At 49.3% G+C, this 23749-nt stretch overlaps 2 protein-coding genes across 7 annotated transcripts in view; one reads left to right on the forward strand and one right to left on the reverse strand.

The window, feature by feature from the left end:
• The window catches only part of ST7L (suppression of tumorigenicity 7 like), a 103706-nt gene that overhangs the window by 68930 nt on the left and 11027 nt on the right, over positions 1 to 23749 (forward strand). The window contains exon 15 of one of the 6 annotated variants that reach the window (XM_019457856.2): positions 11560 to 12241. The exons of 4 other annotated variants lie outside the window; for them this stretch is intronic. In XM_019457856.2, coding sequence (XP_019313401.2) covers positions 11560 to 11622 — 63 coding nt within the window. In that variant the 3' untranslated portion in view covers positions 11623 to 12241. Of the gene's footprint in view, positions 1 to 11559; positions 12242 to 23749 lie in introns of those variants that run through there. One more of the 6 variants, XM_019457863.2, reaches the window with a different exon arrangement.
• Positions 5133 to 22258, reverse strand: WNT2B (Wnt family member 2B). Its single transcript, XM_019457866.2, has 5 exons — positions 20843 to 22258; positions 14902 to 15122; positions 13579 to 13856; positions 12662 to 12926; positions 5133 to 9446 (listed from the first exon to the last, which is right to left on the reverse strand). Exons 1-5 carry the CDS (start codon positions 21028 to 21030, stop codon positions 9217 to 9219), a joined length of 1182 nt encoding a protein of 393 aa, XP_019313411.1. The 5' UTR covers positions 21031 to 22258; the 3' UTR covers positions 5133 to 9216.

The following is a 23749-nucleotide window of genomic DNA, read 5'->3' on the forward strand; positions in this document are numbered from 1 at the left end:
AAATTTTTTTAACTTCGATCTTTCAGATGGCATTGAGAGTAACCGTATCTTTTGTTTGGTGTCAAGCTCCCTATTGAATTATTTTTTTTAACGTTTATTTTTATTTTTGAGAGAGAGAGAGACAGAGTGGGAGTGGGGGAGGGGCAGAGAGAGAGGGAGATACAGAATCCAAAGGAGGCTCCAGGCTCCGAGCTGTCAGCACAGAGCCCGAAACAGGGCTCAAACTCACAGACCATGAGATCATGACCTGAGCTGAAGTTGGACTCTTAACTGACTGAGCCACCCAGGTGCCTTGAATTATTATTTTTTTAATTGCTTTTGAGCAATAACTTTTTCTTTGGTTGCTTAACCGGTCGTACAAGTTAAGACTTCTATCTCTATGTCTATTTTATAATAGCTGCCCTGAGAGAGCAGATGAAAAATAATAAGTCAGTTAGATATTTTATGAGTACTGAAATCCCTTCCATTCAGAAATGTAAATAAAATAAGCAGCATGAGCAATCAGCTTATGGCAGATTCCGTGGGTTTATGTTACATAGGGAAATTATAGTGCAACCTGAAACACACTTCTTAATGAATTCATAGTGGTGTCACAGTTGAATGAAACCCTTGAGCTTTTTTCTGTCGTGAAGGGTTTCAGAAATCACTTTTTATAAATTGCCTAGGGTAGGAGGAAAAAACTAAGATGATACCAAAAAATGCCGACACTGTTAAGTGGCTGCCTCCCAGCACCAAATTGTGCCAGTTAAGTAAAGCAAAAACATAGGATACTGCTCGCCTGTGGGCTTATTCAGTGTATGTGTATGTGTACATACATGTGTGTGTGTATTCTAATGCAGCTGACCCTTGAACAACACAGGAGTTATGGGCACTGACCTGCTGTGCAGTCGAAAATCCATCTTTTGACTCTCCAAAAACTTACTGCTTACCGGAACCCACATCAATAACATAAATGGGGGTACCTTGGGTGGCTCAGTTGGTTGAGCATCCGACTTTGGCTCAGGACGTGATCTCACAGTTCGTGAGTTTGAGCCCCATATCAGACTCTCTGCTGTCAGCACGGAGCCCACTTTGGCTCCTCTGTCCCCCCTCTCTCTCTGCCCCTCCCCCTCTTGTGCTCTCTCTCTCTCTCTCTCTCAAAAATAAATAAACATTTAAAAAAAATATATATTAAGAAATAACAGTTAACACATATATTGTATATATATTCTGTATTCTTATAATTAAGAAAATCATAAGGTAGAAAAAAATACATTTACAGTACTGGACTGTATTTATTTTAAAAATCTGCATATAACTGCACCCATGCAGTTCAAACCAGTGTTGTTCAAGGGTCAGCTTATTCTTTTTCTGAAAAAAGCACAAGGAAAATGCTGTGGAAGAACAGGTTGCCCTTGTGATTTTTGTCCCCAGAAGTTGAGAAAGCTCAGTTAGGAAGTATGACAGGAGCTTGGTAAATAGCTCTGTTTTTACCTTCACAAATGCAAGAAGCCAGAGACCTAACTGAAAGTCAGGAAATTGGAATTTGTCTCTTGTCTGGCAGCCTCTTTATCTGGCAGCTTGTAGCACACAAGAACTATCTTCTCACTTATCAGTTAGCTGGTTTTGTAGTTCCTAAAGTTCTTTCTTCGCTCTCCTTCTATTCGCTGTGGCCTTGGAGGTGATGAATCCGCTAGCCACAAAAAGTCCAGTATGTCAAATGGTACATAGGGGCCAGTCAAGCTCTAAGGTTGGGAATGAGGGAAAGAAACACATATTTTTAATTTCATATTATTTCTTTTTTAAATTTTAATTTCTTAAGCATTTGGCTTGATTTATGTCAGATTCTGGGCTTGGAAGCCTACATGAATGCATCACAGTTCTGGATAGAATACTTCATGTCTCTTATTTAGCCTAGAATCTCAAATGGTAGTGAGTTGTAGTTAACACTTAGCATTTGTGAGGCTTTACAGCGGAGCTCTCTTTTTGTCCCTGTATGTGTAACAAATGGCCTCATCCTTGTGCTTTCCCATAGGTACCCCCGTGTTTACTGACCTAGAGCAAGATGCTGTGTGGCCCTAAGGGGCTCTGCACCATCTGACAGTCTAGGCATATGCCGCTAGCTCACATTATTTAAGCCCTTATCTCAGCGTTCTGATTTCTCTGTAGTCCCCAGTGTATATAATATGTACTTGCTTGAAATTCCTTATATATTGCTTGCACATTCTTGCTTCTAAGTTTCAGCACATACCAGGGCCTTTGCTTTAGAACGCCTTCTCTGACTGCCCTCCACCAGTCCATACCTTATCTTTTAAGACTCCAACTCAAAAGTGAGTCCTGGAGAAAGTCTGATTAATCTCTTCCACCTGATTGCTTTATTCGGAGACTTCTGTTTCTCGGTCTATTCCTCAGACTGGTTTTCCTTTGTGATTGTTGCTTGTGTACATTGTCACCCAACGAGCATGATGATACTAGGAATGACGATTTTCCTCTGTCCTCTTGTCTTTGTTTAATACACACAAACATTTTGGAGGCCTGCTAACAGCCTGCTCAGTTTTCCCTGAGTTCTAGTCCACCTTCCATACCTTTTCCCTTGACATCAGAGCTAAATTCCTGGAGAAACAGGACACATTCAGGACTTGGCCTCCACCTCAGCATGTGTGTGGCAGCCTGCTGAATAGGTCCCTACAAATAGGAAGGATCTAACCCTTTGGTTTCAACGTCTCTGCATTCTACTCAGACACCTTCACGAAGTAGATGTGGGATCAGAAATAGGTCTGGGGATGGGAGTAGGGAAATTTTTAATGAATGCTTTTTCCTTCCTTTTTACATAAGACCCATGAAGCTGCTGTCGTCAGCAGCTCACCCGACACTCTCCTGCTCTGCCTCTTTTCCAGAAGTCAGGGTTAGTTTAAGAAAAAGCCTCTTGCTAGAAGCCATGACCTCGTACTTTTATCCCCTCCATCTGGTGTGCGGCCTCATGGGGCTGTGCTGCTATGCAGGAGGTGAGCAGTGGAATTCTTTAGATGATGACTTCTGAGCCCACATGCGGAGGCAGTGGGGGTGGGGAGCAGGGAGAGCAGTGAGAGCCAAGATCGATGGACCAAAAAGTAAGGTTTGCTCTGGGACAGATCCTAACTATAGGTAGGCTGTTTTCATGAGGTGTCCTTCCCCTAATTCAAGTGGGGGCCCGGGTCTATGATGGATGAACATTGTGTTCCTGCAGTTTTCCCTTCTGCCTTCACAGTTGGGGTGCGGGAGTGGGATAGGTAGGGTATGTGCAGGCTTATGCTGTTTCTGAAGGAATGCATTCCACGGTTGAACAGGGAAGGGTTCCCCTTGCACACATCCTCTCTTAGAGCTGCTTTGTCTCACTGTCTTGGACCCACACAGAAGTCCAGATTTTGAATGAGGGTGGGAGGAGGGGTTGAAAGGAGCAAAAGTTTTTGATCAAGTAAAAATCTGTTGTCTGCCTCATCTTGTAGGGGTTTCTCTGCAGGGTGGATTCTCCTTGCCTTGGTGTAGATAAATTACCTGTCTCAGCTAGAGGTCCCAGGACTTTTACCAGGCCATGAGTAGGCATCTGGCCTGGGGTAAGACATTTTTTTTTTTTAGCACTCTCATTCCCTGTTCTTACTTTCCTAGCCCAGGGGTTGACAGCCATTTAAAAACAGAGTGAAATCTCAAAGGAAATTCTAATACATACATTAGAAGCCCAAAGCCTTAATAATTTCTTCTCATGGATTCTCAGGACTACTTGTATTCCATGCACTTAGCATCACTTTAAAAGAAATAGATAAAATTAAAGCAAATGTTAAAAGTGTTAATCTGATGAAGAAAAAAAGGCATAGAAAGCTCTAGGAGCCAGAGTTGATTGAAGGTGGACTACTTGGCATAGTGATCATTTTGTGGTGGTGGAAATAGTGGCAGAAATGACCAAAAGGGGATGTGCTGATGTAGTTAGGGAAGGCCTAGGCTTTTCCTTTTGAAAATTCTGCTCAGATATACTCTCCTAGAATATTTTGTATCAATTTCTGTCCTAAAGGGGCTGGGACTCTGGCCTCTGCAGGCTTGTGTATTGTCAGTCTTTGAGGAGAGCACACAGGGTTTGAAGTGAGAAGCCCTGGATTTGAGTTCTGTCTGAACCACTCAGTATCACATGACCTGGGACAAATGACTGAGCCTTTCTGAATAGCACCTGTGCAGTGAGAGTGTCTCCTGTCTCACAGGGAAAATTGGTGTGAAAATTAGTCTGCGTTAAAGCATTTTGTACCTGAAAAAGCTTCTTATGACATCATAATTATTCTCAGGGAAGCCCTACCTTGAGTTGTCAAAAAGGACAGCTGTGGATTAAATGGTCTTCCCATTTTCTTCACTCAGCTTAACGTTTCTGTTTGCTCAGGCCTGCTTAGAGGGGCTGGTAGTAGTGAAGTAAAGTCACCAGATTTCAGCTCCTTTTGGTCAAAGAAAGAGAACTTCCATGTCCAGCTGCTCCATGCATAGACTCATAGGCAGAATGGAAGTGAGCAAAGGGTAGTTCAGAGTCAGGGGGCCAAGGGGAGAATGCTTTCCTTGCTGTCTCTACTCCAGGATGACTGATACGTCTTAAGTAAGTGGAAGAGCCACTAAGATGCTCAGGGATAATTTAAACCATGAATGGGAAGTGGAAAAATGTACTTGTAAACTCCCCCTCTCTTCAATCCCTTTGACCTTTGGGGTCAGGGGAAGGCATTTACTGATACCCCACTGACTATTACCTGAAACCTGCCAGTCACCCAACGAGAAGAGCAGCTTCTGGGAAAGCTCAGTTCACTGTAGCAACTGTGACATATTTACCTTAGTAAAGTCACTGCTTGCTCCCCTCCAGTGCCTCTCTCTTGTGGAGATTATCCCTGGAACCCAAAGCTATCCTGTTTTCTAACTTAATAGAAATTAAGAACGACAGGTCATGGGCCGCAGGCTTGGTGATTATACCTGGTGCAGTCCTGGAGGCTGTGTGCCATATCCGTAGCACACAGGGCACAAATTGCACTGTCTCCAGCATGGTCTTAGCCATTGGGCGTGGGTGGTAGTATCTCCCCTCTCCATGCACTCTCTGCATCCTTTCCCTGCCACCTCGTGGGGGAATACCAGTCACCAAACCACACAGCTGCTTGCATATTGAGAATGGAAATGTTTAATGTTACTTGGTTACGGCTGAACCCCTGATAATGGCAGGAATTTTGAAGGATGTGATTGAAATCCAGTTGTTTGTTTTATTGTTAGGGACCGGGGACGACTAGAACTCTGCTGCAGCCTGAGAGAAGCTTGCGTGCATGTCCACGCAAACACATATCACGCGTGCACGCACGCGTATCCTCATGGCTGTGCACAGGCTCGCAGGGAGAGCAAGGAGTGGAAAGGAAGCATCTCTTTCTTGTTTTCCAACATTGCTTCAAAGGTGCCCAACCCCCGTAGTAGCAGGCAGTTCCCAAGTGGAGGGAGGGGGCAGAGGCTTCCACCAAGGCCATCAATAACCAGGTGTGAGCTACAGGTCTCCGTGTAATGTGAAGCTCTCCCGTATTTCATTTCTGCACCCAGGGGGCGGCTCTGCAGGATTGCTTACGGAGAGCTCTGTGTCTGGCACCTCTCTCCACAAGGCCCAGGCGCCCAGGGTCCCACCGACCTGCCCAGGAATGCATCACATTATTCTCTGGTGCTGTAATTTGGCTGCAGGAGCTAGGCTGACGGCCTCCCAGGGATGAGAAACATACTCTCCCTGGCGTCCTCCCTTGGGTTTCTGCCCTGTGACCACTGAGGGTGTTTAAAAACCTCAGGCTGAGGGGGAAAAAAAATCCCGATTAACTCTCATATATTAAACTGTGTAGAAACCAGTGTCCTGAGTGGGTCTGAGAATTTGGCAGAAGACTTAGTGGTTGGTGTTCTTGCTAAGGGAGGTGAGAAAAAGGAGAAGAGATTACCCTCTGCAACAGGGAGGAAAAGAAATGAGGCCGTAAGTGGTCACGAGTCAGACCTACAAGACTTTTTGCAAACAGACGTTCAGGGCCAGGCAGTGTTTAATTTTTTAAAAAATAATCTGAAGTCCCTGATTTCATTTTCCAGCATCATTCTAAGAAAGCATAAGGGCGAGCACTACTATTCAAGGCTAGCAATAATAGCAGTTGGCTCTTATCTGCAGGACTAGATTAAGGCTGGCATTCTTACTTCTACATGAGAAAAACTGGCCACGGGCTGTGCAGCTGAGGTACTTCAGTCACCTGCCTTCTCTAAAACAGTCTAAGATCTTTAAAGGATAGAGATTGTGTCTTTGAAGTTAACTTTGTACCCAAATAGCACTTTCTGCAACGCATTCTACCTAAATGTTAAAAGTTAGAAGAAATGAGGACTGACAGGAAGGAGTGTCAGAGAGGGGCTAAGAGACCGCTGCTGGAGGCACAGAACTCTCCTGACCAGAGGAGGGTCTGGAGAGGGGTTAGACGCTGTGAGTGGGTGGCAGCAGGACTAAATGGAGCCCTGACTGCACCAAATAAAGTTCTCCTTTTGCTGCTTGTTCCAAATAAATTAGTTTCTGTTTGTTTTATTGCAGAATAGACGCCAGTTGTCCAAAGCCAGTCACAATGCAGAGGCAAGCTAAGAAATACGAGGAAAAATTAATTGCTTGGCCATCATCCATCCCTTCTTGGGACCACATTGCCTCTGTAGTGGGGCTCACATGGACCTCTTTTCTTTCGCTATCCACCCCACTATTCAAACTTTTCACTCTCTGGACAGCTTGCTTTTCTCTTAACCATTTATAGTAAATTACAAAACTTGGGTCTTTATGAACTAGAATTTGGAGCCCAGGGGAAGTCCAGAGCAGTACGAGATGCCAGAAGAGGCTCAATTTCCTTCATAGGGTAAGAACTGAAAAGGAATAGGTGACAGCACAGGCAGATTGAACTTGGGTTGAAGTCCCAGGAAGGCCTAGCTATCATTTATGTGGTTACCTGGGCATTCTTGTGAGAGCAGGGGCTGACTGGGACCTGAGGCTCTACCCAAACACCCTGATGTAAATTCCTTCAGCTGTATTCTTGATTCAGACTGACTTTGACCCCCTTACCTTCCCACTATGCTAAGGCTCTCCTCCTCCTAATCCCAGCTCAAGATGTCAGAAGCTCTTCTCTTTCCCTCCCATTTCCCCCTCCCTAATCCCACCATTGGCTCATCAGTTATCCAGTTGACTCCACTCTGCAAGGAAGACATTCCCCTGGCCTGACTCACTCAGTCCCATTTCTCCACAGGAATCCCCTCACCGCAGACCACAAGGGCCCTGACTAGCTCATGTTTTGTGTTAATGGATGTGAAACCGGAGCAAACCCCTCACCAAAAGAAAAACCACCCTAAACTCTCCCACACAGGTCTCAGCAGGTTACACAAATATTAGTCCTATCATCCAAATAAATCTGCCCCCATGGCCCAGAGCTCTGGCTCCCCTATCCTTCTGCTGCCTGTGCAGAGTGAAGCTGTTCTACAAACACATGAGGACCCCAAGGGATGTTGGAGAGGAACTTGGGGGGGGGGGTGGGCGCCTATGTTCAGAATTCCTTGTGTAGGCCCTTTAATCAACAGCCTGCTGTCAATACTTTGCAATTGTAAACGGAAGGTTTCAAGAGAAGTCATGATGGGCTAGACCAGTTAGGAACTTTGGTAAGAGTGTCTGTTGGCTGGAATTAGGGGGCACAATTAAAACTCAGTATCTGAGATAGGTTTATAACCTCATTTTACAGACGAGATGATAGAGGCTTGTAGAATTTGGGTATCTTGCTCAAAATATCAAAAACTGTAAATGGCACAACTGTGATTTCAACCCAGGTGTGTCATAACTGCAAATTTCTATACCACTTTGCTCTCTTAAATTATCGAAAGATAGCCATTGTCTAAGTCACCTAAAAATAGGACATCACAGTTTTTGGGACTCCATATCCTAGCTTGTAGCTTACAAAGCCTGCTATCTCTGGAGACTCCACTACTGCAAGCTTAGTTAGGCAGCAGGTAGTAGCATAGAAGGAACTCCCCTGTTTAAGCCAAACATGGAGTGAACAGTAATAATCCCCAGAACTTAGAGAGCCACTAAATAAAAATTTGTTCAATAAATGGGGAAAGGCTGTTTTTTAAGTTGTTTACCACTTTGGCCCCAAAGCCCCAGCTCTCTTTTCCTCTGTAGCCACTGGCTTCCATGCCCAACTTCAAAGACTAGGATTCTCTCCTAAAAATTGCCAAAGCCAGAGATCCCTACCTGACTAGTATACACTGATGCCTCATGTGGGGCCCTTGAGATCAGGCCTGCTACCCTTTCCTACCCTCCATGAGTCACATATCTTTTACTAAGTGTTTCCCAAACCTAGTTGACCTCCAGAAGAATGCATAGAAACTTTAAAAAAATAAAATAAAACCCCAAAGGCCTAGGCAGGCTTACTAAATTATTCTTTCTCAGGAGTGTTCCAGGGTATTCTAGTGATCTATTAGGCATAAGAACCACTACATGCCACTTGGTTTGAACAGGCAGCAAGTGAGCAAGGGGCAGTGCTATCTGATATAGGTTGAAAAGAAGAGGGAGGTTGGAAGAGAATGTATGTTTGTATAGTTATATAATTTTTTCCCCTACAAAATACAGCAGTTTATAAACCTATGAGCATGTGAATGGAACCTTGTCCACTACGGCTAACTCTTACCTAGGAATCCCAGGCTCTGGGATAATTGAAGAAGGTTGTAGCCTGAGAGTTTCTTTTGGGGTACCAGGCAGTCTGCTCAAACTGACCCAGGGAAGAGATGTGGTTCCATCTCTGTCCCATCTACCCTTAGTCAGGTAGGAACACAAAGAAGCTCTCTCCAGGTACCTTTCCTCTTGCACACACAAGAAATGTCAGGAAGCCAGTGCAAAGGAAAGGAAAAATGAGCCTTGACCATGTGCTTTAGTGCAACTTATATCACTCTGAAGACCCCACCTCTTCCCCTCTCCCTTCTAACCTCCAGAGGGGGCAGTCAGGGAGCTGTTCAGTTTCTTACATCCCCTGTCAACTCCTTCCCAGGGCTAAGGAACCAGTCAGGACACCAGAGTCCTTCTGGATTGCTTTCCAAGTCCTTAAATAGAAACTGTAGCAGCCCAGAGCTGAGGGTAGAGGAAGGCGTGCATGCAAAGATCTTGTGCTTTTGAGCCAGGAGTTTTGAAGTAGAGGGATGAGTGAGGTATTTCTACATTCAGGTCTGGTCCAGCCACTCTGCCTTCTTGGGGGCCTTGCAAGTGTGGACGTCCACAGTGTTTCTGCACTCCTTGCACCGCACTGCACAGCACCAGTGGAATTTGCACTCACACTGGGTGACACGGGTGACTCGAGTTGTGTCGTACCCTCGGCCACAGCACATGATTTCGCAACCATCCGTCCCTTTGGATGTCTTGCTACAGACACGGCCCGCAGTGCCTAGGGAACCTGGGTTGGGGAAGAGAATGAGAACCAAGTTACCTCTTACTTCAGCTGCTCTGGGTTCCCTTACCCACATCCTCATGAGGAAACCATAAAGAATCCCTTTTCCTGAAAATATGCCCAACTGGCCAAAATGACCATCTCCTTACTTCCCTTTGCACCACTCTGGCTTCTTCCCACCATAAAGGCTCCCCAAAGACCATTGACTTCACCTTCTATGCCGTCCCTGCCAATACACATCTCTGTGTCTCCTTCAAAACCTAGCCTTAAAATGCTGCTAGCTGTTAAAGCTGGGTAAGGGCTCTCTGTGTTAGAAATTTTCCATACTAAACAGTTAAAAAAAAAACAAAAAAAACAACTTAGCCTATAATTTATCTTTTCCAAGAAGTCATGCCACAACTCTGATCCAGCTACCATTTGTTAGTATTTTGGGCCTTAGTTTACATTTTAAGTTGTACCATACAGGGAAGTAATATAGGATGGCCATTAAAAGCATGGGCCTTATTGTCATATTGTTCAAGTTTCAGTTCCAGGCCTGCCGCATCTTAGCTATGTGATTTCACAAGGTAGTTAATCTCTCTAGGCTTTAATCTTCTCATATGAAAATAGGCATAATAATAGCATGTAACTCAGTGGATTGTTACATCTATCATCTCTGTTCAGATGAGGAGGTGAACTGGTTAGTGTGACTGCCCAGAGGCATATCCCTGTGGAATTGCTACAGAATATCCCTTGCCTTACCCTTTACAGTAGGAACTCTTGAAGGGTAGGGATGATATTATCCCCCTGCACAGAGAATGCTTAGGACTTCATCCTGACCAACTTTAGCAAGATCCTGCTGACAGATATAAAAACACAGAATTTGGGATGGGATGGGCCCTAGAAAGTATCTGTCTATTCTAACCCTTCCCCAGAGATGGGACAGGGACTGACCTGGAGGTTGAGGAAGGGGAACAGATTGACTGATTCTCTTGCAGTAGTCTGTACACCCTACTGCGATATGGAAAGAAAATGCTAGGGGCACCTGGATGGTTCAGTCGGTTAAGAGACTGACTTCAGCTCACATCATGATCTCATGGTTAGTGGGTTCGAGCCCTGCATTGGGTTCTGTGCTGACAGCTCAGAGCCTGGGGCCTGCTTCAGATTCTGTGTCTCCCTCTTCCTCTGCCATTCCCCCATTCACGTTCTGCCTCTCTCTCTCTCTCTTTCAAAAATAAACATTCAAAAAAAAAATTTTAAAAAAAATGCTAGATCTTAGAACTTCTACATTTGTTTTTCATCTCATAAATTTAAAATCCCTACTTTGTATGTTTTATAAAGTACATATCAATACAGTGGAACATAGGTATCTTTTTAAGGTAAATATCCATATATTAGAAGTACATGCTCAAATAATTTTTTAATGAAAGAGTACGCAATCCAAAATTGTTAGAGGCCACTCTTCCAGAGTGTGGGCTAACTAGTTCTACTATCTGTGTTACTCTCCTCTAACTCCAAGGGCTGGATCTTAAGTCCTTTTGTGCACCGAAAGCCTCTTCTATACTCTAGAGCTGAGCTGTCCAGGTTTAGCCACCAGCCACACGTGGTCATTTAGTTATAAATTAACTAAAATTTAAGACTTAATTTCTCAGGCACAATACCTATATTTCAAATGCTCAGTAATCCCATGTGGCTAAGTGGCTATCTATTGGAAAACACAGATGTAGAACAGTTCTGTCATCACAGAGAGCTCCACCGGACAGGACTGCTTTGGTGGAAATTTGTGGCTCCATACTCGATTCTGAGATGACTTACACCCTTTGAATTCCAGGCCCCACTTTGGGTTTTATGAGACTTAATTTTATGCCTCCAAGAAAAACCAACACATCTGACTCACCCTTCCTTCTGACTCCAAAGATCCTTCCCCAAAGGTGCATTTTAGGTATAACAGCATAGGCTTACACCTCGGCTGCTATGGAATTATTTCAAGACATTCAGAGAGTAGTCCTCTGAATTATACCACGTGGGAAGAAAACATACCTAGTGGCAGGAAATCACTGAGAGAATCAGAAAGGGCTCTTTTAACTGCTTTTCTCCTAGCACCCTCCAAAGGGCACAAACTACTTTCTGTGTTACTTAGGTGGAGCCCCACCCTGTTTCTATGCCCAGATTTGCTCCGAGCCACTTGACTCTCCAGGAATGACAGTGATGGCTGAAAACAAACAGAACCAAAGACAGCTGTGGTTCCTGGCTCTATCTCACCCAAGTCCTGAGTGCTGAGTCTGCAGAGAAGAGCCTGCAAGCCCATGATAGTAACCAGAGGAAGAGCAGTTCTTTTGCACTAAAGGTTGTTCCTAGTCTAACCTGTCTGAACCTGAAATATGAGCCAAGCCAAGATGGTGACTTCTACTCTTTGGGGGCAATAACATATCACTTTCCAGCATCCCCAAGAATTCCACCACAAATATCTGGACCAGATTGAAAAACAATTTGCTGCTTTCTGCTAGTGGTTAGCCCTACTGAGATCTCTTTCCTTGCTTTCCCAACTCCACTGTAGAATCTCCAGTGGTAGACTGGATATAGTCTTTCAAAGCCACTCATGGTCTGATCCTCACCTTTCTTTCTACCTCTAGTCTCCTCATCCCAAACCTTCACTCAGTCAGATTCATCATACCTCTCGGTTCCTAGAACAATCATGTACTTTCCCACCTACCACTCTGCTTATTGCCCTTCTCTTTTCTCTAGGTTGTCCAGGTGATCCCTACACTTCGAGAAATTGCTTAAATTCCACATTTTCCAATAAGCTTTTCTTGGTTTCTCCAGCTTTGTGTCTTCTGCAATTGCTTATGTCCACCGATTGATTACACCTTATTTCTTTAGCCAGATCATAAAGAGTCCGAGACTTAGGGTTCCTCCACCTCATGCTTGTGTACAGCCCATACATTGCTTGGTATTGAAAACGGGTGACTCATTTAAACAATCCCTGAATAATACCTACTGTACCCCAGATGCTGGGGATATAAAAGAGTGAGAAATGACCTCTCCTCTGCTTGGGTAGCACTGGGACTGGTGGCTTGAGGCATTCATTATCAATCTTATTATAAGACGCTCATGTCGAGAGGAGACTGATGCCTCGCAAAGTACCACTTCCCTAACTCCTGTGGCTGAACAGACTATGATTGACCAGGGGTGCGTGCACCAAGAACTGGAGCTCCTTGTCCTTACCTGCTTTCCTTACTCACCTGCAGCCTTGTCTAAGACACAGTAGTCTGGGGAGTTGTCAAAGTAGACAAGGTCAGTCCGGGTGGCACGGCGATAACCTTGGCGGGCTGCTGTGAAGTTGGCGCCATCCTGGGTTGCTGTCACCTGCACAGCCCCATCATAGCGCCGCCGCAGGTAATCACCTGTGCGGCGGAAGTCTGAGAGTGCACGCCAGCAGGTGCGCAGAGTACAGGAGCCACTAACGCCATGGCACTTACACTCGAGCTTCAGAAACCGCCGCACAGCCTGGGAGGTGAGGGAGAGGCAGCCAGTCAGGGCACTTTTCAGTCATCCTTAGGGCTACAAGCATGAGTGCTCTGACATCTGGCCTAGGCTGGACAGTGGGTTCTCTCCCCGTCAGAACCCACCCATTCAAGAACCTCTTCCTCCATGAATCCTCCCTAGACCACCAGTGCTTTCTTTCCACGATAGTGTGTTCAAACACAGAGCCACAGGATCCTGTTCATGATTACAGTTTGCCATCACATGCCCTACTTTTACATGTTCTTAGAGTTTAAGGTGCCATGCCTTCTGCTTCTCTAGCATGTCATTTCCCAGCACAGTACTAGGCACATTGGCAGTGCTCAGAAACCAGTGAACTGCCCAGAGCAGGTTCTTATCCTCCTCAGTCTTTATGGAAGTGGTCCTTCCCCTTCTTAAAAAGTTACTTCCCTTTTCTTTCCCTACTTTCCACCTCTGTGAAGACACTTTATGCGCCTGGTTGAATCTAGGCATTCCCAAGCTCCCTTGCATTCACTACTCCTATCCCGTGGGGGTTGGGGCTGCTGGAAGTGATCCAGGAGCCTTCAGCACTTCCACCTTCATATTCACTCTGTGATCACATGTACTGGTCACCCCCAGCAGATATGGACGTACATGCACAGACATGAGTACTGACCGTGCGACCACAGCGGTTGTTATGTAAGTTCATGAGGGCCCGGGCATCCTTAAGCCTCTTTTCCTTGGCATCCACAAAGGCCTTGGCAAAGCGAACACCATAATGGATGTTGTCACTGCAGCCACCCCAGTCAAAATCCCCACGTTGGTCATGGTGTCGGCCACGGGTGTAGGGGTCACAGCTGCACACACTCAGTTCTCCCTGGCTGCAGGCACGAGTGATAGCATGGACCACCCCTGCAGACGAGATGGCATATACAAATGCTGCCTCCCGGCTACCTGGAGAGAGAAAGGTAGAAGTACATTTCTGCAAAGAGGCCTATGTCTGTCCCTGTCTTCTGTCCACACAACCCCCCACTCTGAAACCTCCTCTCTTCTTGTCTTTCCCAGAGCAACTCCTGCACCTGCTTTTTTCAAGGTGGCCTTCTCTTCCAAAAGCATTCCCCAGAGTATCTGACCTCTTCCCCTTGGCCCTCAGTACTCTCTATCCGCTTCTTTGTACATCTGACCTCTTGGGCTGACCTGTACTCTTGCTTCCTTCCAAACTCCCTGGATCCATCCATTGAAAAGTTTCACAGTGAGTCATCCCCTCCCACCGAGTGCCAATCCTAGCTCAGCTAAGCCTGCCTCAGTCCACATTCCAGGCCTTTTCAGACCTACTCTGCTGGACAGTTCCCCTACAATAGAGACCCCAGCCCAGGGGTTAGCCTGTTTGGGGAGACCTGCTACTTTCCAGGGCCTGCTTCCTTCTTACCCTGCTCTCAGGGATTGATGACTCATCACCCCTGTCCCCCAGACACCTCCCGATTCCCATCTCCTTCCCTTTCTCCTAGTTTATTGTCTCACTTCTGCTTAGCTTTTTTGCTGAGCTGGGGCCAAGCCACCAACTCTCCAAATATTTACATATCACCTTTCTGTTTATCCCTTGCTGCCATTACTGTGATGTTGGGAGTGTTGGGGTGAGGGTAGTGATGGTGGCAGTGAGTACAGAGCAGCCGTTCTAGTCCTCAGCCTTACAGTGCGTGGAAACCCTCACGCTGGGGCTGGGGAGGAAAGGGGGAGGGAAGACGAGACATGGAGGTGGCAGGGGACACTGTACCTTTGTGTATCATCCCAGCAACACTGGCATTTAGAGGGGTCCCTGCCTACATATCTCAGGTACTGAGGGTCTGTTCCCAACTGTATCCTGGGCACTGCCCTCAACTGTCTATCTGATTATGAGGCAGTGTGTCCGAGAGGGGAGGAGGATCATGCCTACCCTACCCACTTGCCACCCCAGGCACAGACAGGGAAGCAGTTGGAGCAGGGTGGAAGAGCTCCCTACTTCTGAGCATGACACGGCCAAAGACAGTGTGGTCCCGGTCCAGCGTGGTGCAGTTCCAGCGGTGGTGGCGGAACTGGTGCTGACACTCTCGGATCCATTCTCGGGCACCCTCGCCCACCGAGCGCATGATGTCTGGGTAACGCTGGCACAGCTGCCGCTGCCGGCTCACCAGACCAGGGATATTGTCACAGATCACTCGGGCCCCCAGTGCCCCGATGTACCTGCAAGGTGGAGATGGCCCTGTCAGAGCATCCTGGCCCTTTTCCTGCCTCAGGAGGGGGAGAAGGAGGGGGAAGGGGAGGAGAGAGATTTGGCCTTCAGAACTTGAAGAGGTTCCTTCCCCTCCTCCAACCCACATTCCCTGAGGCCAACGGGTACAGCTTTCCCCACAAGCCTGGAGAAATGGTTACACAGTTGCAGAGAGTAATTGAGTGGTCTCTCACCATCACCCGCTCCCCAGCCAAAGGTCCAAGTGACACACACTCCCAGAACACGGGCCAGGCATGTGTCACATACGTAGAAGCCCTGGGCATGTCACACAAACCCATTCCCTGTTTATTTAATAAACATTAAGAGCCTCAGAGAAAAATAAACTAACAAAACAAGAGTCTGAGACAACACTCTTACACCCACATGTAAGAGGCACGTCCTTCGTAGCTGGTCCATGAAGACATAGTTTGGGGGAGGAAGGATGGAGACAGGGAGGGACCAGTGGGAAGAGACTCAGTGGGCAATTTGGAGTCATGTTTACAGGTCTAGTCAGACCCATGTAGCTAAAATTCCTCACTCCCAAACTTGAGGTCTTGGGGAGGAAGACCCCACCCCCAAATCTCCTCCCTATACCCTTCATTTCCAGGCTCCACAGCCTTTCTTAACAAATGAGTCTTGGAGGCATGATGTCCTGGATGAACCTGCTTGGGCAGAGGGCTGTTAGCAGTGGGAAGCCAAAGCCAAGATAAATCGAGGGGGGTGACACTCCCCATATTCCAGTCCCCACTCTGCCCAATTCAAACAATTTTAAGAAGATCAGTTGGGGTGGGCTACTAAAAGTTAGCTGGGTTGCTAGAGTCACTCTCAAATTTCTCAGTATTTTCTCTTCACTCGAACATTCTTAGCTTCTTCTCTCCATGAGGTCACTAAATGAGATCTGACCCATTCATCCACTTTGCACTCCCTCGCTGTCTCTCCAACACCTAGCACCTTCCTTGGCCCTCTGGGAGTTCTCTGTTCTCCTATCCTAACACATCAAATGGATACCTCTCTCTCTTTCTCTGAACAGGTGGGGGTCAAAGGGGGCAGTTGCTGCTACGGGCTGAAAAGATTTGGTTTGGGCTGTGAATGAGCCTGTGGTTTGGGAGAGATCCCAAAACGGGCCTAGAAGTGGGTGAGGGGAACAGAAGGCAGCCAGTGGGGAGAGAGGAAAAGCTGGACCGCCCTGGGCTCTATGTCCCCTCACCGTGCCCTGCCCACATCCTTGTGCCTGGCCCTCACCCACAAACTAGATCACCGCTGGTGACACCAAGTCAGACAGACTCAAGGAGGGCTGATGCTTGCCTCTTTTGGAGCTCAGCGGGGCTGATGGGGCCCATCTGTCCCCGGGGGAGGGGTGAGAGGGCTGGCCCACCACTGACAAATCCCATGGAATCAGCGTCCCCAGCAGCACCGTCCATCAGGGCAATAGCTTCCAGGAACAAACAAAATAAACACCCCGGGCTGGGCCAGGCCGGAAAAGGCCGCCTGACGCACAGCCTGGAGTTACACCCACTGCCGCGGTGCTTTGTTTGGAGAATCAAGACCATTGCAGTTGGAGCTCGTCCCTGTCTCACCACCGTTTTGCTTCCCCAGTTCGGCCCAAGTACTACTCTAAGCAATGGGTGTTTGTTTTTTTTACTGGGGCTTGGAAAGAGGGGGGTTGGATGGGAATGGGAGACCAGTAATCCAGCCCTCATGAGACAGTCTGGAGTGAGGCAGGCCAAACTCTGGCAATAAGTCCTTCCTGTGGTATGACTTAAATCCATTCTGCTGCAGCCCACATTGGTCCTTCTTGTTACATCCTCACTGAGCGTGGGAACATTTAGTACCTAAGACAGGAAGATAATTACGTTCCTCTACTACCACCCAGACCCCATTAAGTAGCTGCACTAAGTGCCCCAACTGGTGTGATTCTGAAGAGCAGGGCACTTGCCTGCTGGCTAGTGGTCAGCCCCTTGTAGTTGGTGGGGGAGGCGGGCTCCAATACAACTGAGCCTTAGCCCCCTCTCAATTCAACACACACCTGCAAAATGCCTACATGTGCCAAGCACTGAGCTCAGCTGTTAGGGCACAGAGATGTTTAAGGCACCTTGCATCTCATTGGCTGGTAAGAGGGGGAGAGATGCCCCTGACTCCAGCTCTGTTTTCCCTTTCAGAAGTTTTCCTTTCCTTCCCAGCCTCCTGCCCCAGAATGCTCCCTTCACCTGCTTTTGACCAATTCACATCCCTTCCTTTGACAAAGTGACCCATACCTTACTCTAGCCCTTTGCTCCTCAAAGTGTGGTCCCCAGAACAGCCATATGGGCATCATCTAGGGATCTGTTAGAAATGCAGAGCCTTGGGCCCCACCCCAGGCGTACTGAATCAGATTCTGCATTTTCACCAACATCACGAGGTGATTCAGACACCCTGTTCCATGAAGGCAGAGATTTTTGTCTGTTTTGTTCACTTGGTTACCCCCAGAACCTAGAACAGTGTCTGGCACATAGTAGATACTTAATAACTGTTTGTTGAATAAACACCTAACCGCTCTGATTTACCGCCAACTCTCTTTTCCCCCTAGCCAGCCATAAACTTCATTTCAATTACAGCTTTACTCCTGCTGACATTGCCAGCCTATTTGCAGATGTTTTATATTTGTGTCTTTTTAATGAGGCCAGAGATGCTCTTTTCATTTCCCCTCTTGCAGTCCCTAGTGTACACAATTCAGCCCAGCCCACACAGGGCTTTGAACACAGGAATAAAAGTATTTACCTTCCCTGAATCTCTTAATACAACATCATTTATATGGTACTTTACAGTTCACTTTAAATGTTTGTTTAGAAACATTTTTCTAAACAAAAATCCTATGAGACAGGTCTCCATTTTACAGATGAAGAGACTGAGGTTCAGGGAGATTAAGTGGTAATACCCACTCTGTCTATCAGGACTAGTCAGAGGAGAGCCAGGGTGAACCAAGGATATCTGACTCCAAAGTCCAAGCTCATTTTCACTCCGAGAACAAGAGAGGCATACAATGCTTAACCAGGAATAGAGCAATCTAGCTCCAAAATTGGTGTGAACTTGGGCAAGTTTCATACCACTCCCCTCCCAGCCCTCACTGTCTTCATGTGTGAAATGGAGAAAATAATAGTATCTACCTCACCAGATTACTTTGGGCATTGAAGAAGATGATGATCATAAAGTACTTAGTTATAGTGTCCAAAGCTTAGTAAAAATTCATTGAATGACACTTGGTGGTGGTGACAATAATGCTATTATTATGATATCAACTCTGTTCCTCTCCCTTCGTGAATCCATGCACGATGTCCTGCTCACAGGATTCCCTACATCCAGCCCCCTGCAGAATGCAAAATGGAACAGGGAAGCACATGCGAGGAGCCCCCTATTTCTTGCTCTGTTTGTCACAGATTAAGAAGAGACCATCTGTTTCCTCCTCCAGTTAGAAGTGGGGAGAGGGAAGGAGTGACTGGAGAGTAAGGGAAGGGCTGGGGGGACGATCAGACTGTTAGCTGGTGATAGTGATGACCTTCTGCTCCAGAGTGGAACACGGACACACACAGGGTCAACAGGCATCTCTTCCAGGGTTTGGACAGAGTATCAGTCTTGCTGGGTTTTTTCCCTAAAGGAAAGAGAGATACCTTGGGGGCCTGACCTGCCTTTAGAAAGCAGCTTTCCACTGTATCTCAGAAGTGATGACCACTGAGGCAGGCATCTGGGGACTACAGCTGTGACAGGTGTGAGGCAAAGAGATTGAACTAACCTCTGCACCCACTCCCCATCCTGGCTCCACTGCCACCTTTCACAGCGACTGCCGAGTCCCTCCCTATCACTGTATCACCGGCTTGCCCCCTCTCTGGCTCTTCTACCCAGAGTTTTTCCAAAATGTGAACCACGTGGGGGTGAGAGCAGTAGAAGGGAGAAAGGAAAAGAAGAGGGAGTAGCCAAGGGACAAATTGGGGACCAGGAAACACCCTAGTTGGGTCTTTAGGAAGCACTACCAGGATGCTGCAATTATCAGAGTGACACTTCTTCACCTAAACACCAAGTGGTCCCCAAAACTACCTCCCAAACTGGTAAGAAGCAATCAAGAGTCCCTAAAAGCAAATTGCTATCTGGGGTGGGTAAAGATCCACTGTGGTCACTTCATCGTCTTTCCATCCGGCCACTGAACACACAAGTCCCCAGCCAAACTGAGTCCCTGATGGCTTTGATCTCCCTCTGAACTTTGAAAGGCTTTTCTCCTCTGTCCCCTCTTCTCTTTCCCTTTCTAAAAGAATGTTTCAAGCCAGATGTAAGATACGGGCCTCCCTTCTCCCCCATCCAGAACAAACCACCCCCCCTTGCCTTCCCCAACACTGCAGAGATTAAAAAGATCCAAAAGAGAGATTTTTCTGAAACAGGAAAATGGGGGGGGGGGGGGGTGGGGATTGGGGATGGAGAGCGACGCATCTTGAAATGATAGGAATCTGCAGCCCAAGCTTGCTGGCCCCTCAGCCAGCTACCCCTCACCCTTCCTAGCCAAGATTCCAAGTCTAGAGGAGAAAAGCCACAGGGTGCAAGGGGAGGAGAGACCACTCTGTGTGGTGGGAAGGGGGAGGGAGGAAGGAGCAAAGTAAGGAAAGGAAGGAGGCACTGCTTGGGTAGGGAGGGGCAAGAGTGCAGTCTGAAGCCAGTTTGATCGGGGGGCGCAGTGAAGAGGAAAGATGAGAAGACTGTCTTTTCTCAGTTCAGTTCCCCCCTTTGCCCCCCAGAGGGTGGGGGAGGAGGGAGAGCAGCTTTCTCCTGAGAGAAAAGGATGAATGCCATCCAGGGCTTGGGGGTGGTGCAGGGGGGGATTCAGAAAAGAGCAGATATCCAGTGGGTTTTTAATGCCTTTTGCCTCATCTGCCCTCTTGTGAGGTGTCTGGAGCCTAAGGCCTGCAAGAAACCTGAGGGGAGGGTCTCAATGCTTTGCGCCTCCAGAAGCCTCTAGTTCTTGGACGGGAAAGAGATGGGAGACACAGGGTCATCTGGGAAGAAGAAGGAGAGAGGGATGTCTGGGTTCGAAGTGACATCTTCAAAGCTGAAGTTGAAGACAAACAACTAAATTATGCAATTATGCAAAATTGTTTTAATTGTGAGAGTTAATGGAGTATTTTTGCTTTGATTCCATTTCTAAACCTTGCGCTGGGTGCTATAGCGTGAACACCAAAGTCTTACTGCCTACCCGGTGGGGTAGACTAGCGCGAGCCTCGTCCGCCCTCGCCAAATGCCCTTTTCTCCACCTCCCGGGGTGGGGGTGGGGGGGTCGACGTTAGGCGATCAGGGGGCTCTGTTGGAGGGCCACTGAAGGCCCCAGATGGACGATTGGTTTCTTGAATCCACCCTGAGAAAAACTTGGAAGGGAGCATTCCCCCTAAGTCAGAGCTGAAATGGGGCACAGCACAAGGGAATCTGGAAAGCCTCGACCACCAGGCGTCCTTGCTCCAAACACCCAGGGCCCACCTCACTGGGTGAGCAGCACACCTATCCACCCCCACCCCTACTCCGAGACTTAAGTGACAGTCCGGCTCGGATCGTCTCTAACTCCGTCGAAGCAAAAGCCTGGTCTCCTGTGCAGCCGGTGCCAGGAGCTGCGTAATTCCTCTGGGCTCCTTCGGCCTCTGACCCCGCGCCTCACCCTCCCCACCCCGAGAGCCATGCTCACCACCAGGACGTGTCTACGCGGGCCGGCAGCGTCAGCAGCAGCAGCAGCAGCAGGCAGGCAAGACCGAGGCGGGCCGAAGCCCGAGAGCCGTCGGGGGCCGCGGGTCCTGGCGGGAGCACGGGGACAGGGGCGCGGGCGCGCCGAGGGGGGAGCTGTGCGGCTTCCTCCGCACCACCCGGCTTCAGCATAGCTCCCCGATGACTCCCGCCGCGCGACCCGGAGGGGCGTGGACGGGGCACCGGCTCGGGGTACTCAGGCTGCTCCTACCTCACCCCCTTGGGGGGCCATAGGGCCCGGCGGCGGGGGACCCAGGGGCACCTGGAGTCCGGGAGCCGGGGCGCAGGGCCCCGGAGAGGGGCTCAGGGAACGGGTTCCGGAAGCCGACGGCGGCGCGCGGAGCCCCGGGTCTGGGACGCGCTGCCCCGGCGCTGGGCGCGGTGTCAGGGGGTCGGTGGCGCGGAGTAGGGCTGCGGGCAGAGTGTGTGCGGACAGCCCCTCGGCCGCGGGCTCTCATTGGACGGCGCGGGGCGGGGCCGAGGCCGGGGACACGCGCGGCCCTCTGGGCGGCTCCGCCCGCGCCAGCCCCGGGCGCTTCGCAGCGCCCTAGGTGTGGCGGCCCCCTCCGCCCCTCGGCTCTCCGCGGAGCACCGCACCGCGCCCTCACCTGCTTCGGCGGGCCGCGACGGGGTGCGGGGGAGCCCTTCAGAACCCGTAGCGCCCAATCCTGGCCGACGCAGCGCCACCGGGTCCTAGCGCCCTTCAATTGGCAACCCTAACTTCTGTGGGTGATGGCCAGGAGCGCAGAGTGAGGGGGCCGCAGACACTTCCCCTCTGTTCTCTAACCTACAGTGACACCGGAGCTGAGCCACTGAGCATGCACTCATTTCCTCGGTCCTCTCTCGGTTCTTGCGCTTCTGGGAAATGGGTAGAACCTCTGTCACGGGGAGTTGCGGGAGGATCTTAACTCCCGTTCAACGTTGCCAACTGGGGCTCTTTGGACAGTCGGCTTCAGGTAGAGGCTTCTCTCATCTAGGGCTTGTCGCTCCTCGTTCCTCCGACCCACTGCCCACCGCACCCCCTGCACGCAAACAATGTTTAGACCTGGTTCACGCCCGCCTGCCAGCCCCGATGCTCCCCTCTGGCCTGTGGACCGGGAATCGATGGCAGAAGCAGAGGGGGCACACCTGCGGACCGGACAAGGACTCCCCGCCCTTTACCGCCCCGGCTGAGCAGAACTTAGTCTCTCCCGGCTACCCCAGTGCTTCGGTCCCCCACCCCCTCGGGCGGGGCTGCAAGCAGGAAAGAATCAGAAACAGCTGGGCGGCTTTCCCGAACCAGAGGCCAGGGTGGGGGTCCTGCTGAGAGTGGAAGACCCGGAGCCATTTCTCTCCGTCGCCTTTCCTCCTCCCTACTGCTCCCTCACCCCCTCCGTCACCCATCCCACCCCTGCACACCGCCCCGGGGCGTGGTAAATCAGGAAGGGGTGGGGAGGGGCTGACTGCTGACGGTGACACTCCTCTTCTCTCCCCGCACTTACCAGGCAGGCTGGTAGAACCTTTGGGATCAGAGTGGCCCCGGCCTTCCAACTTGGAGAGTTGGGAAGTGGCCTGACCTCTTCTCCAGCCTCAGTTTCTCCTGTCTAACCCCTCATTCCCAAGTGTCTTTATGCCTGTCCCCATGATTTATCTAAACTGTAAAGCCCTGGTGTAAACAATGCTCTGGAAACTGCCCATCCTCCTCAACCCCAAACTCACTGTCAGTTCTTGGTTGGGGGGCCTGCCGGTGGGGTGGGGTTGGGGGTGGGGTGTTAGAGCCGCCTGAGTGTGAGTGGACATCGCGCAGCTGCAGACATCCCAGGGGCAGATATGGGGGGGGGGGGCGGGAAGGGCTCAGAAGGACCTTTATCCCCTCTCCCTACCTCTCTACCTTACTTTCTGTGGCAGGGGCCAAAGTGCCTTCATTAATTCAACAAATATTTATCTACTCCTTACCAGTGCCAGACTGTGCTAGAACAGTCTGCTAGTGAACAAGGCAAAACAAAACACTTTCTGCCCTCATGGAGTTTACCTTCTACTGGGATAACATGGACAATACACAGTATACATCATAAGTAAAACATATAGTATGTTAGAAAGGAGTAAGAGCAGTGGGAAGGACAGAGTTGTAACTAGGATGATGAAGGTAGGCTCACTAAGGCAACATTCAAGCAAAGACTTGAGGAGGCCAGGGAACAAGCCGGGCAGATTTTTGGTGGAGAGCATTCGCAGCAGAGGGTACAGCCAACACAGAGACACTATGGTGGGTATGCGCTGGTGTGCAAAGGGTGGCATGGGGGCAGCAAGGAGCTGGGGGAAGGAGAGGAGTTCAGCTAGGTAGCCAGGGTGGGGGCTGGAATTGAAATTGGGGGCTGGACTGGAGTTGCATAGGAGTGGGAGAGGGTTGACTGCAGAGACCAAGCAGGGCCAGCATGTAGCCACATCCCTCCCTACCAACCAGCTGACCCTTCCCTCCCCTTCTCTCCTTTCCCTGAGTCTGAAAGTATCCAGCAGCCCTTGTGTTTCATCAAAAAGACTCTCAAAAAGCAGACTCTCTGCCGAGCTTCCCTGAGAGGGACAGGTGAGAAAGGAGTGGGCCCAGGCTCCTTCCTGGCCGGGCCCCTCTCCTTGGACCACTCTTTCACCTCCTCCCAGCCCAGCCCCACCCTGGTGCTGGGCAGCAGTCTATAAGGTCTGCAAGCTGGGACAGCCTCTCCCAGACTCCCCTGTGTGCTTAGGCCTGGGTGTGACTCTGGCCCTGTGTTTGTTTCTACATATGGGCCCGAGGTTGTGGGGTGGGCTGGAGATGATCACATCAGCCCTAACCGTGCGGACTCACCCACTTGGGCCCCAGACTCACTTCTGAGGCCCC

The sequence above is a fragment of the Panthera pardus genome, unplaced genomic scaffold, assembly GCF_024362965.1.
Source record: "Panthera pardus isolate Hobbes unplaced genomic scaffold, ASM2436296v1 HiC_scaffold_11, whole genome shotgun sequence".
In the NCBI taxonomy this organism is placed as follows: domain Eukaryota; kingdom Metazoa; phylum Chordata; class Mammalia; order Carnivora; family Felidae; genus Panthera; species Panthera pardus.

Bases quoted from the DNA above. Each gene is read 5' to 3' on its own strand.
- WNT2B (XM_019457866.2), bottom strand. From the start codon at position 21,030: ATGCTGAAGCCGGGTGGTGCGGAGGAAGCCGCACAGCTCCCCCCTCGG. The intron at 15,123-20,842 runs GTGAGCATGGCT...TCCACCTTGCAG, and splicing joins CGCGTAGACACGTCCTGGTG to GTACATCGGGGCACTGGGGG. The intron at 12,927-13,578 runs GTCAGTACTCAT...CTCACCTCCCAG, and splicing joins ACAACCGCTGTGGTCGCACG to GCTGTGCGGCGGTTTCTGAA.